We start from the raw sequence: 14,540 nt of genomic DNA on the forward strand, positions 1-14,540 counted from the left end.
AAGGTGTGACTGAAGACAAGAATGTCATCAAGAAAAGTGATCACAAACTTACGATTTGGCCCGGCGAACGCCGAGTTCGTCACACATTGGAATGTGGGCGGGCCGTTGGTGACGCCGAAGGGCATGACGCGGAACTCAAAATGACCATGATGTGTCTTGAAGGCCGTCTTTTCCTCATCGCCCGCACGCATGCGAATCTGATGGTACCCCGCTCGCAAGTCAATTTTGGAGAAGAAGGCGGCACCAGAGAGCTCATCCAAGAGTTCGTTGATGACAGGAAGAGGAAACTTGTTCTTGATTGTGACGGTATTGAGACGTCGATAGTCCACACAGAAACGCCATGTTCCGTCCTTCTTCTTGACCAGGAGCACCGGGGTTGCGAAGGGGCTCATGCTGTGTGTAATGATGCCCGTGCGAAGCATTTCTTCCACTTGACGTTCAATCTCGTCTTTCTGTAACGGAGAGTACCGGTAGGGTCGACAGTTGACAGGTGTTGCACCTGGCTCCAGATTAATGGCGTGATCGTACTGTCGATGGGGAGGAAGTTGGGTTGGTTCCTCGAAGATGTCACTGAACTCCGTCAGGATGCGCTGAATGGTAGGCGGAGTAGGCGTGTCAGAGTCGGATGTCGTCTCAGATGTTAGCTGAATCTCCACTAAAGCTGCCCCCCATATGTCGTTAGCGTCATGCATTTGCCATAAGGTTGCAGCATCTAGGGCTGTGAGTTGATGTTGATCACCAGTGCGCACACCTATCAGCTTAATTGTTTCTCCCTGACGATCAAATTGCATGGTCTTCAGGTTCCAGTCACACTGCATTGGGTTGTGCTGTCCCAGCCAATCCACACCGAGCACTGCATCGTAGCCTCCTAAATCGAGGACGCGCATGTCTGTGGCAAAGGTATGTCTGTGGGAGGTCCAGGCTAGCTGAGGCACCATAGCCGTGCAGTTCAGGCTCTGTCCGTTGGCGACTCGAACCTTGATTGCTGGAATATCTGTTGTTGGAGCTTTGATGCGCTGAGCAAATGTGGAGTTCACAAAACTGTGCGTACTGCCGGAGTCGACGAGCAGCAACATAGTTTGATCACCCACTATGGCACGCAGTCGAATAGTTTCTGGTGCTTCGGTGCCCTCCACGGCTTGAGCTGATAGGAGACAACAAGTAGCATCGATGGTTGCAGGTTCATCCAATAGTTCCAGGGCATGCACTGCATCATCAGAGAGTACTTCTCCAAAATCGCCCACTTCAATCGTCAGTAGCTGAGCAGAGCATTTGCATTGATGATCACGGGAGTATTTGTCCCCGCAACGAAAGCAGAGGCCGTGTTGGCGTCTGTAATCCCGCAACTGCCGCTCACGCCCGAAGTCGTCCGCGGCTGGCTTTGGTGCTAGGGCGATCCGTGGTGCTGGAGCGGTCGGAGAGGGCGCTGATGGTGCAGGAGGTGGCCGTCCTAGTGGTGGTACTATGCCCGACAATGGTGGTGGTCTGCCTGCAAATGGCGGTCTGAATCTGGAACGCTGAAGTTCCAATTCCTCTTCCTGAATCCTGGCAAACACTGTCGCCCTGGTGATGCTGGTGGGTGCCTGAATACGCACGGCGGCGCGCAGGTCATCCTTCAGGCCAAGCAAGAATTGGGTGACAAAAAATTTGGAGCTCAGGGTCGAGTCGAGGGCAATCAGATTATACATGTGAACCTCAAACTGTTGTCTGTATTCAACCACTGTTCCTGTCTGACGGAGCTGAAGAAGATTGTGCATCGTTGACTCGAATTCCTCTGGGCCAAACTCCTCCACCACTGCACGCCGGAACATCTCCCAAGTAATATCTGAATGTGTCTGACGGAAGGCTCTAAGCCACAGTGCTGCGTGCCCTTCGACATAGAGCGCCGCCGTCGCGACCCAGTTGTGCGGCGGCACCCTATACAACTCGAAGTATGCTAGGCAGCGATCCAGCCAGACGCGGGGCGCATCACCATCGAAGCGGGGGAAGTGGTGTTTGGGTGGCCGGACTGAGTACTCATCCCGCGGCGTCGGTGTGCTGGGCAGCTGCAAGTTGAACTGCGCATCTGGCCTCGTGAGCAGGGGAGGCCCTTCGTTGGCGAGCCGGGCGATGGCTGTCGTGCTCCCAAAAGCCTGCGGAATAGGCAGGGCACTCTGAGGAGGTGCCGTGCGCTGGGCGGGTGGAGCTGGAGGGGGCACAGGCTGCTGGATGTTGTTGGTGGCTGCCGGCGTGTGGGAACCTGCCGCGGAGGGGTCGTCCACCTGCGACGCCAATGCCATGGCGGAGGAAGCCGTCGGAGAAGTCGCCTTGCGCACGTCATCCACGTCGGCCTGCGTGAGCCCGATCTGCTTGGATAGGCTCTGCAGCTCGGTGGAGACGTGCGTGTTGAACGTGGCCTGTGCCTCCGCGCGTTTGGTCGCCAGAGCTTGCTCTTCATCGAATCTGGACAAGAGCTTCTCCATCAGGGCGGTGAGGTTTGCTGTTTGTTCCCCCATGGCAGTGAGGAGTTGCCGGGTCTGGACGAAAGGCTTGGACGGCGCCGTGGTACCCGCTCCGAACAGATCGAACCCCGCTGTGGATTTTGTGGGATCTCACCGGAGTGAATTCCCACCGACAACGGTGGATGTTACCGATCAGTCAAAGGAGTTGAGGATGCCGCGGCGCAAAATTTTTTGGGGGAAATTGTTGGCTCTGATTCCAATTGTGACGACCGATCGATGAAATCGTCGCCACAAGAAGGGGATCGGAGTGGGGGATGAGGAAGAACAGAGAGTAGGTGAGGTTGGAGAAGGAGATGAGAATAATTCAGACTTTTCCTTCGCTGCCTTGTCCAACAGAGGACGGTTCCATAAGTACAGGCACACACACACGACGGACGGTTTGGCCACATGCGGCCCAAGCCAGACCCAGTGGGCTCAGCCCACAACTCTCCTGTGCTACTCCTTCTCCTTGCTAGTCCACCGCTACATCGTAGCAGGTGTGACACAATCGCTGTTGTTCGAGAGAATGGTTTGTGAAAGTGTGGAGCATCTGCAAGGTTGGAATTATATGGGCTTGCAGGAATTGAATGCAAAACATGAATCGCCACTATAATTGACCTGCTCGGAGAATGGATTGGCATTAATGACGGATTAACCTTTCAATCAATCATCCTTGGCGATTCAACTTCACGGCTGTTCAGCGCCACACCCCATCCCGCCGCGCATCTCGCTTCCGTGCAACCGATCGGACCAACGAGGTGCTGCCCGTCGCGTCCGTGCAACCGAAGGACTGAGTAGGCGCTGTCCCTCGGGTCCGTGCAAACCCAGCCAGTCACTACTGTAGCCAAGCACCATGGAGAGGCGCCGCCAGGCAATACGGCGAGCGATGGAAACCAGGGTCGCGAGCGTCCTGGTTGTTTTAGGGTTTTCCGCTTTTGTGTTGCACGGGAGCCTAATACTGGCCTAGTAGGCCCAATTGAATTTCGGAGAGCCAAAAAAACCACCAGAGCAGCGGCCCAAGAAGGTTAGCGCTCGTTACACTGGGAACGAAGCCTGTGCGCGCGATTTAGGTGCAATTAAGAGTCAATCGGACGGCCGAGGATGCCTAAAAGTGATGATCCAATGGATACAAATGCTAATGGCCTGAGAGGGCTGGAAAAGTGCGCAGTTATAATGTGATGATCCAATGGATACAAATGCTAATGGCCTGAGAGGGCTGGAAAAGTGCGCAGTTATAATGTATCTAAATTGTTATAGACTTGCTCTTTTAGTTCATGTTTTCCAGCAGAGAAATATGTATGTTCTCATATGAGGTATGAACTCTATGCACTAACAGGGGTACGATCTCCATGGTAGGGTAGGTTCATCATGGCCATGGGGCGAGCTGCTCTTGTTACGTCCGTCCTCACACAACAGACCACCCACCACATCATGTCATTTGTCATTCCGGTCGGCATCATGCAAGAGGTTAACAAGTTAGAGAGAACCCCTTAAGACTTCATTGGCTATGCTACGAATGGAAGGATCTGAATAGGGCGTAGGTTGGGCTTGGCAACCCCTAAGTCAGATAAGGACTTATTCCATGCGGCTACCACCATCACGTTAGGGGACAGTAGGAAGGCGCAATTTTGGCACTCCCTGTGGCTTCAATGGGAGAAGCCAAAAGATATCATCTCTATCATTTTTGAGAATTTTGCCTAGAGAAGTGCCACTGTTCAGGACGCTATGCATAGTCACATGTGTGTAGCATCTTCAATGGCTTTGTAGTGTTGCACCTTCAATAATTTCATGTTCTTTGGGAGAAAATTTAGCACATGCAACACACTAGGGGACTCCAAAGACATTATCTGTCAATTCATGCCCCCGGGGTCTCGCCCTACATGGTTGTTCGATGGGGCCACCTCCACTAACATGAGAACCGTCGTGTGGAACAACTGGGCCCCTCCAAAATGCAATTTTTCGCCTGGATCATGCTCAGAGCAGGGTGTGGACTGTGGACGGTCGACAAGCTTCAGAAGATACGGTGGCCTAACCGTGGACTATCAACTTTATAAGAGAGAACCTGAGACGGCAACACACTTGCTCTTCAAATGTAGGTTCACCATCACGGTGTGGGGATCAAGAATTAGCTTCACATGGACGAGTTAGAGATAGACGCTTGGACCAGGATGCTTGCTTACTACGAGTGGTGGGAGAGGATGACCCTTCACGCTCGACATGGATGCAAGGCGACATCCACTCTTCTCATGTTGGTGGTCTGGGTGTACGGAGAGGAATGTGAGGGTCTTCCAAGGTAAATCTTCCATGCCTTTCTAGATTGTGGTGCAAGGCTAAGAACCAGATGATTGTCGGGGCAAAGAAATTGAGTTCTAGCATATGTTGCTAGAGTATTAATATTTTTTTTGCGTTTTTGTGCCATTTGTGGAGGAGTAACGGACCTTGAAAGTCCAAACTGTGTTTCAAGCCCCTTCTTGATTAATGAGATGGAGTCAAAGCTTTTGACTTAGTTAAAAAACTGCACTTAAGGATGACCTGTGAGGCTAGTCATAGTGGGAGTAACTTAGCTAGTAACATAGCTTTGCTTATGTGGTATGTATTTAGTGAGGAGAGATGTGTTTAGAGTAACATAAGGCTGATCATAGTCGGAGCTTGTAACATAACGATTTTCAAGACAAATTTGCTTATGTGTCACGTAGTTAATGAGAAGAGAGATGTTTAAAGTAACATAATATGTTACCATAACATAGCGCTTCCCGAGAAAAGATGAGTCTATAAGGTAATAAATGAAGCCATATATGACACTTGTATTATGTTACTTTACAATATGAAAATAGTAAAACTTATTCTCCACAATGACCAGCCTAATATGTTACTGTAACATAGCGCTTCCCAAGAGAAGATGAGCCTACAAACTAATAAATGAAGCCTATGACACTAATATACTATATTAGTACTTTGCACTATGAAGATAGTAAATTAGACTAGTGTCATATGTATAAGTCACATTTGGAGGAGCTCCGCAACCTAGGTGTTGGGTGAGGCAAAAAAATCAACTTTGAAACTATCCAATAGCTGTATCTTGTGACCAGTCGAAAATTCAGCAATTAATTCTTAATTGATAGGTATAACTGTTTGGCTAGCCCATGCAAGAATTAAATCCCTCGCATGCAAGCCGGCTTGATTCCCTTGACTAACCAAGGCCTTTTTTCTGTGCATGCATAGGTCATTTATTTAGCAATTAATCCCTAATTAATAGTCAAAGAAGAAAAAGTGTGGGTGGTCAAACAAGCTGGGAAGAAAACAAGAAAACAGTTAATGTAACGTGCCTAGGTGATTTAGGAATACTTGGTTTTCGTAAAGTGAGTTAAACTATTCAGAGTGGAAGTAACATACTCCCTCCGTCTAGGTGAGTAAGTCATCTTAAGCTGTGCACCGTGACCAAGAAGGAGTGAAAAACGAGGAACCTTAATGATTATTTTCTAATTAATAGCATTGCATGCAATGAACTAACCACTGCATGTCGTGTTTGGTAGTTTCAAGTCATTAAAAGCATGGACACCTCTTATCTCTTATTGGTTGATATGTCAAGAAACAAAAAAAAAGGTAGAAGTTAATGCACCGCGCCTAAATGTTTTGGAATTATTTGGTTTTCGTAAGATGACTTACACACCTAGACGGATGAAGTAGGTGGTAACATCACACATCTCTAGGCAAAACAGATGATGTGGCGAGTAATTAACGAGGAAAGAGAGATATGTTGTAACATAGATAGTTACTGTAACATCGCACATAGTACCAAAGACAAGATGAGTCTACAACCTAATAAATGAAGTGTTCCATGACACATGTTACTAGTCATTGTGACTAGTCTTATACATCTAGAGGGAGCGAGTAGTATAAGTTACTCCCCAATATGAAAGTAGTAGCATTTTTTGTGTGTGAGAGAAAATATCTTTCATTCATTTCTCGTCACTGCACAACCCCAGGTACGTCCATTTGTTCGTGCCTAAGTTGATCTCGTTAACTCTGCAGCTTACATGCACATAAAGAATCACATCTAGCCGTAGAACAAATTGAATTCACGAGGAGGAAGTTTCTTCTTTGCATAGTTTCCGGCTGAGGGTGCTGAAGTTGGCTCGCGAGAACTGGCGGGACGCGTTCCTCCAGTCCGCCCCGGACTTCATCATCAGCTCGAACTCCTGGTAGCTGATGCGTCCGTCCCGGTCGGTGTCGACGTCGCGGATGATCTCGAGGATGGCCTGCTCGTTGGGCCCCAGCTCCTGCCTCAGCTCGTCGATCTCGATGAAGCCGCTGCCGTCCTTGTCGAAGTAGCGGAACGCCGCCGCCAGGTACTTCTCGTTGGTCATCTTCTTGAGGTGCAGCGACACCGTCACGAACTCGTCGCAGTCCAGCGTCCCGTTGCCATCCGTGTCCGCGGCTTCGAGCAGCATCCTGATCTCCGACTCCGGCACGCGCTGGCCGTTGATGTGGAGGCCCTCCATGAGCTCCTCCAGCGACAGGTTGCCGTTCTTGTCCTTGTCCATGAGGTGGAACATCTGCACGTACTTGTCCAGCTCCTCCACCGGCATGTTCCGCGCCACCACGCCCAGCGCCTTCTTCTTGAACTTGTTCATCGCCGAGAACTGCTGCAGCCGAGACCGCACCGCCTCGCCCAGCGACACGTTCGGCGCCGTGTCCGCGTTCTTCAGCCACGGGTGCTCTGCCAATCACAATCACAATCACAATGCTTGCGTTAATTCTACCTCCATCCGCTCCACATGCTAATTAGTACTAGTAGAAGTGCAATGGCGCAGTACCAAGAACTTGCGCGGCCGTGAGCCGGGTGGCGGGGTCGGGGTCGAGCATCCGCCGTATGAGGTCCTTGGCGTTGCCGGACACCCTGGGCCAGGGCTCCCGGTTGAAGTCGAGGCCGCCGCGGATGATGGCCTGCGCGATCTTCTCGTCGTTGTCCCCCCAGAAGGGCGGCACACCGCAGAGGAGGATGTAGAGGATGACGCCGGCGCTCCACACGTCCACCTCCTGCCCGTAGTTACGCTTCAGGACCTCGGGGGCCATGTAGTAGGCGCTTCCCACCACCTCCGTGAAGCGATCGCCGGGGTTGAAGAACACCGAGAGGCCGAAGTCGATGACCTTGAGGGGGGCGTCCTCGGATTTGTTGGCGAACAGGAAGTTCTCCGGCTTGAGATCACGGTGGATCGCCCCATTCGAATGGCACAACTGCCACATTGGTTGAGCAGACATAGTTAGTTCGTCGCCTTCGTTGCGAGATTGGTGCGCAAGAACGTTGATCGAGAAGCGTATTCAAGTGTTCTTGAACGAATCTTGCATGCGGATTGCGTACCTGGATGACGTTGACGATGGTGCGGAAGACCTTGGCGGCGGCGCGCTCGGAGTAGTGGCCGCGGGCGACGATGCGGTCGAAGAGCTCGCCGCCCTCGCAGAGCTCCATGACGAGGTGCACGGAGCCTTCCTGGTCCTCGCGGGCCTCTCGCAGCCGCACAACGGCCGTGCCACCGCGGGCCGACATGCGTCGCATGATGGCCACCTCCCTCCGCACGTCGGCCGCGTGCGCCGCGGCGGCGGCGGCGGCTCTCGCGGCGGCTTCCGCGCCCCCGCCACCCGCGGCCTTGCGGTTCGCCCCGCGGCCGCCCCGGCGGCGGTGCCTCCGGATGGTTTTGCACGCGAGCGCCTCGCCCGTGGCGGCGTCCTTGCAGCGGCGCGTCACCCCGAACTCACCCCGGCCCAGCTCCTTTCCCAGCACGTAGCGCCGCCCGAACTCGGCGGTCGTCGTCTTGGCCACGAGCTCCTCCTCCTCGGTGCCGCCGGCGGGGCCGTCACCATTATTGCGCCTGGAGCTGCCGTTGTCGCCCTTCTTGGCGCTGCTGGTGCTGGCCCCGGAGGCGGCGTTGGCGGCGGCGGCGTCGCGTTCGGTGACGGGGAGGACGAAGGAGAGGTTGCCGAGGCGGCCGCGCAGCTTCCGCGAGCAGGCGTAGGCGGAGTAGCAGCCCCCCATCGAGCCACCTCCCTCGTCGAGCCCGCCGCGAAGGCGCTCCTACCCCGCCCCCTCTCTTCCTCTCTCTCTGCCCTCCCCGCGTCGGGGCCGCGCGTGGGCGTGCCGCGTTTGTTGGCGCGTCGACGGGGGGTCAGCCGTGTCCCGCGCTGCGGCTCACCGCGAGATCCTGCATGGCCGCCTACGCTAGCTATTCGTGGCCTCGACGGCCCACGCGCGCGCTACTTATGCTGGGAAAAAGTCCATTTTAAACCCTGAACTTGTAGTGGTTCAGCAAAACAAACCCCAAAGTTGAAATTCCGGTCGATTGAACTCTGAACTATGCAATCCCGGTCTAAATTGAACCTTGGGGTTATTTCCCAAACAGGGATTGTCCACATGGCAAAGGATGGCCGGGATTGGTGGGATTTCGCAAAGCGCACACACCTGCTCCCTGCTGGGCTGGCCCGATTTAGTTTTTTTTTCATAAAAAAAAACAGAATTCGCAAAGGGCGCAACACCCTGAAGGCCCGGCCCGCTTTAGTTTTTTTTTTGCGGGAAAAAGCACGCTTTATTTTTTCATTAACAAAAAAGAAGGGCACCGTACAGCTCGAACTCGAGACCCCTTGATGTCTATCGAGGCAACAAACCACCGGGGACAAGACATACATTCTGTGCACTTGCTCCCTTTTTATTCTTTCCTTCTTTCTTTCCGTCTTTTTTCTTAAATTCGTGATTCTTTTTCGAAATCGACGAACTTAATTCAGTGTGTATTTATACAATAATGTCAAGTCTGTATTTTTTTAAAAGACGTACACAGTTTATTACAAACATATATAAAAAGTGTGTATTTCAAAAAATATTGCATGATATAAAAAAGTGCAATAGATATTTAAAACTTCATTGTATAATTTTTAAAAATTCATCATATAATTATGCAGTAAAGGTAAGTGTGCATTTTCAAAAAACAATCGCATAATATAAATATGCTGTAATATTTTAAAAATGTTCACTAGATATAACTTTTTTTCCATATATTATGAAATAATATTAAGTTTTTATTTACATAAAATCTTACATAATAAAAAAATTCAGTGTAATTAAAAATATGTCGACAATAGTGAAAAGATGTACACTGTTTATTACAAACCTATATAAAAAAGAAATATGCAAAAAATTAAAACCCGAAGAATACCCAAGATCTGAAAAAAAATAAAAGAAGTCCGAAAATAAAAAGACATACAAAAAACAAAATAGTCAGCAAAAGTCCGGACGTGTCTATAGAGTATAAAATAGCATAAGCCAGTAATAGAGTCGAACCCATCGTGGCATAGTGGTTAGACGTTCTGGGAATTCGTCGGAATTCCAGATCCTTGCGGGCGGCGATTTTTTTTATTTGCGGTAGAAAAATCGAACGTGTTCAAAAGTATTATAAGCTATAAGCCTGTAGAAAGTAACAAGTTAGCCATTTGCGTAGTGGTACTCGCGCGCGGCCCTTATTGTCGCGACTCAGGTTCGATTTCCGGGTGAGCCGTTGTTTATTTTGTTTGACATTTTTATTTGCAAATAAGAGCTTTTACTTGATTACATATAAAGCAAGGGTTTTTTTCGGAAAAAAAAACGCAGACGAATCCCGGTTGACCGATGCAAAGATTTGATTTAGACCGGGATTGCATAGTTCAGGGTGCAATCGACCGGGATTTTGATTTTGGGATTCGTTTCGCCGAACCTCTACTAGTTCAAGGTTTAAAATGGACTTTTTCCCTTATGCTGCCCACGGGACGGTGTGTACAGGTTGGAGTGCGGAACGCGGTGTCACCCAGGGGGGAAAGGGAGAGTTAATACGCGCCACGATCGTGGCCGCGTAGGGCTGCGTGCCGCGCCATCTACGGCCGCTAGACGATTCACGTGGCAGCTGCGCCTTATACCTACGAGAAGGAACCGACGGCTGTAGAATGTTCGTGCGCACTGATACCCGTCACGTCTGCTTGTCCTTGGGCAGCAAGATTCCATCGGGTTTGTGCTGTGAAGCAACAACACCGCAGACGGTCTGGACGGTCGGATGCTGTGCCGTTGGGGAACCCGGCTGGCCGTGCAAACATTTTGCTTGTTCCGCCGTTCATTTTACACGGCACCGAGAGACAAGTACGTACGGCGAGAAGATAGTACCTTGTCAAATGAAACAGGATTTGTGGGTCTAAAGAGAGAGGGAGTTTGGGAGTGAACGACCTTAGAAAACAAAATATAAGTTTTTTGGTCAAATGATGATGGAAACTTAAGACTCAAAATGGTGTGGCACAAGACATTGTGAAGGGTAGATATCTACTCCCTCCGTTTCAAAATATAATATAAAAGGACCAGACTAACTACCGATCAGTCGGTAGTTAGTAACAGATCCGGACGTTTTCCCGCATGACCGAGGCTGCATGCACCAGAGAAAAAGCGTGACTTCAGATATACACTTGCGTATTTGATTCTTCATGCACATCAACTCATTTCATACATGCAAAAAAAGACGAAATTGCTTACGTCAGCAATGGTACAATCTAAATTCTAAATTCAAAATGTTTTGTAGACCAAACAGTAACTCCGATTTAAAATCCGTTTTCACACAAAATATTCGTCACGACGAGATCTTCGAAACTAGATCCCATGTTGATATGTTCCAACGACTTTTTTTTTCGAACAAAAGTTACCACGTCGGCCATGTAAGTTATCACGCATGTGCTATATATGTTACCATGTTGTTTACACGGATATTACCGGGGCATAAAACTGATTTCTCTAACCTTCCTATTAGATACACATGCATGCATGCACAAGGACAAAAAGGTTGTCATTCTAGATTCTTCCTAGATGAACTTTAAAAAAAATTGTAGCTCAAAAGTCACTCGGATTGACAAACTATTTTCACATAAAAAACCACCATGATGAGACCTTTAAAACTAGATTCTATGTTTATATGTTCCGGTGACTTCTTTAAAAAAAGTTACCATGCCGATGCTTTACACAGAAAATTAATAGAGTGTAAAAATGATTCCTCCAACTTTCTCCTCACATGCACATGTATGCATGAACTAGAGATTAAAAAGTTTATCTCATACTTTTTGGAAACTTCAAACCATTTTGTAGCTTAAACCGTCGGTCTGATCGGAAAATCGTTTTAACATAAAAAATCCTTCCAACGAGAGTTTCGAAATTAGACCTCATATTAGTATGTTCCGGCGACTTTTTTTCTAAAATGTTTCAACGCTTGTGCTATGTAAGTTATCAACACTATTATGCGCATCTTACCATACTATTTGACGGAAGTTACCAGAGAGTGTGTTTCAATAATATTTTCGTCAGGTCAAAAGGTACCGCTACATTTGTACATGAGTTATCATCTTTGTTGTGCGTATGTTACTGTGTTATTTACATAAAAGCTACAACAACTTTCTTTCCATGTTAAACTTTACATAGTGTTTGTATGTATGTTATCATGTCGACGATCTTTATATTACCATGTTATTTACACATCAATTACCGGGTTATGTTTTCAGGGTCAAAAAAGTTGTCGCCGTCTTTATACCTAAGTTATCAGGTTTATAGTGCGTATATTACCACACATAAGTTAACGTGGTATGTTTTCAACAACCTTTTTCCAAGGTGAAATTTACCGCGGTGTTTGTGACCTAAGCTATAAGTTATGTGGTGCATATATTGCCATGTTTTTTTACACATAAATTATTAGGGGTATATTTGTATCAACTTTTCTCCCGTGTCAAAAAAACATTACCATGGTGTTTGGGTGCGAGTTATCAGATCATGATTTGTATATTACCATGATGTTTACACATAAGTTACCGGGGTATATTTTCATCAACTTTTTTTTCTCAGGTCAAAGTTAACTTAGAATTTATATCTAAGTTATCTGGTCCACGGTGCATATATTACCATGCTATTTACATAAAAGTTATTGGAGGTATGTTTGCAACAACTTTTTCCCTCATGTCAAAAGCTATGAAGGTGTTTATGCATGAGTTATCAGTACTGTGATGTGTATATTACCATGCTATCTCCACAGAGATTATCGGGGTTATGGTTTTAACAACTATTTTTCTCAGTTTAAAGTTACCGTGGTGTTTGCGCGTAAGTTAACAAGTCCGCAATGCGTGTTTACCATATTATTTACACAGAAGTGACCGAGAGATGTTTTCAACAACTTTTTTCCTTGGTCAAATTTACCGTGTTATTTTATACCTAAGTTATTAGGCCTGCGATGCATATATTATCATGTATGTGATTCTCAAGTCTACAACACGTAAATTACCATGGTAATTACAAAACAAAAAGACCAGGCTATTTCAACAACTCTTTTCACCCGATTAGCAACATGCTAACTTTTGCAGTAGCATCACGGTAGCTATACATGAACCTGGTAGCTTAAAAACTAGCAGCCTGGTAACCCGTAGAATAATTCAAGAGAAACTTTTTTTCTTGAAACAACGTAGTAATAAAGGTTCAACTATCTTGTTTATGTAGTGTGGACAACACCCAATGATGGTTGACTTCGTTGTGGGGGCTTGTGTAAGCTCCCAACCCGAGTTCAAATCCCCTTTCTTGTGCTTTATTTTTCAAAACTAAAACTCCTCCAGAAAATCACGATTCAGATCCACTCGGAAATCACGCTCACGATCACAACCTCCCCAAAATATCGGGATCCAACCTCCTTAAGAAAAGGAAACAAAATATGAGCAGCGCGTGCAAAAAAAGGCGACCCATCATTCCCGCAAATCAGGATCCTATTAAAGCGGCAATTGCCCTTGATGACCACCGTGGGATGGCGATCGGACGCCTCCGAGGTCGTCCGGACCTATTGCAAAATTCCGGACGGCAGGAATTTAGCTTCCCCCAATACAAAATTAGTATAAAGTTGGGTCATCTATTTTAGAACGGAGAGAGTAGCTAACAAGACTGTGGCCATAGTGAGTTTCAGATTTTCAGACTCCCTCTGTTAAGCTCTTCTGAAAATCAAAGACTTATTACACATGGTTGGTAGAAAAATTAAAGTTAAATCTGGGACTTAACTAGAGTTCGAAGTACTCCATTGATGGGCTCTGACCCTATTTTGTGTTCAATTTCCTCGACATTTTTGATATATGTGTTGATCAAGATTGTAATGTTAGTAAATTTTATACTGTTGAAACATGTATCTTGTTTCGGAGAAGACTCAACACAGATTTGGGGCGATGGCAAACTTTATGTGAATGTATTTCTAACATTCAATTATTTGATGAGAAAGACAGTGTAAACGTAAACTGGGTGTTAAACAAGACAGCTTGTTACACAACCAAATCCATGTATAAGTGATTAGGGAAACCTCCTAGTGATGCAATTTCAAATGGATTTGGAAGGCTAAATTGCTTCTCAAAATTCAAATATTTCTATGGCAGTTGTATTAATACGCCTTGCTTACTCGTCAAGTGATGCAACGAGGAAATTGGTCTGATAATCCTGGTCGTTCCTTCTGTAGAAAAACAGAGTCGTCTCAACATCTTTTCTTCACATGTCCAGTGGCTCGGGTGGTCTGCTAATCCATCAGAGTGGTGCTTGGGACTGACTTGTGTCCGAACAATTACTGGCGGTATTTTGCATGGTGCTACACTTTTTTCTCCCTTGTGGGGAAAAGTTGTATACTGTTGGCTTAGCGACTACATCTTGGGACATTTGGTTAGCTCAAAATTGAGCCACTTTTGAGAAAAAAAACTGATGAAAACTCCTTTTGAGATTGTTTTCTCGATGTGATCCTTCTTACTGTATTGGGCACGTCTCCAGCGGGGCAAAGATGTGGTAAAACTTTGTTCTGGTGTTGAGATAACCAGATCAAGCACGGTGAACTTGATGAGGATCTGCAATGCGTCCAGGCAGCCGATAGCAAGGGAGTGAAGAAGGTTGCAGGTCCATGTTGCTATGCTCTTGAAGTTAGCTGATCGTGATAGGATAGAGTCTCCCTTGATTTGGATCGAGTGATTCTCCCTTGATTTATGCCAGTTATGATTCGAGATGAT

The 14,540-nt window shown here is 47.4% G+C and overlaps 1 protein-coding gene across 1 annotated transcript; it reads right to left on the bottom strand.

Moving 5' to 3' along the window:
- Window positions 1-6,270: 6,270 nt before the first annotated feature.
- Window positions 6,271-8,514, bottom strand: LOC119338170 (calcium-dependent protein kinase 21-like). The gene is made up of 3 exons (XM_037610471.1): window positions 7,843-8,514; window positions 7,298-7,718; window positions 6,271-7,200 (listed from the first exon to the last, which is right to left on the bottom strand). The coding sequence occupies exons 1-3, from the start codon at window positions 8,512-8,514 to the stop codon at window positions 6,560-6,562; spliced, it is 1,734 nt and encodes a 577-aa protein (XP_037466368.1). The 3' UTR covers window positions 6,271-6,559.
- Between the last annotated feature and the right edge of the window lie 6,026 nt (window positions 8,515-14,540).

Source organism: Triticum dicoccoides, chromosome 7B (genome assembly GCF_002162155.2).
Source record: "Triticum dicoccoides isolate Atlit2015 ecotype Zavitan chromosome 7B, WEW_v2.0, whole genome shotgun sequence".
Classification (NCBI taxonomy): Eukaryota; Viridiplantae; Streptophyta; class Magnoliopsida; order Poales; family Poaceae; genus Triticum; species Triticum dicoccoides.

What these genes read in the sequence shown, in the direction of transcription:
- LOC119338170 (XM_037610471.1), bottom strand. Translation starts at nt 8,514, where the DNA reads ATGGGGGGCTGCTACTCCGCCTACGCCTGCTCGCGGAAGCTGCGCGGC. An exon ending in CCATCGTCAACGTCATCCAG is followed by an intron (nt 7,719 to 7,842) that starts GTACGCAATCCG and finishes CCAATGTGGCAG; the next exon opens with TTGTGCCATTCGAATGGGGC. An exon ending in CACGGCCGCGCAAGTTCTTG is followed by an intron (nt 7,201 to 7,297) that starts GTACTGCGCCAT and finishes TGTGATTGGCAG; the next exon opens with AGCACCCGTGGCTGAAGAAC.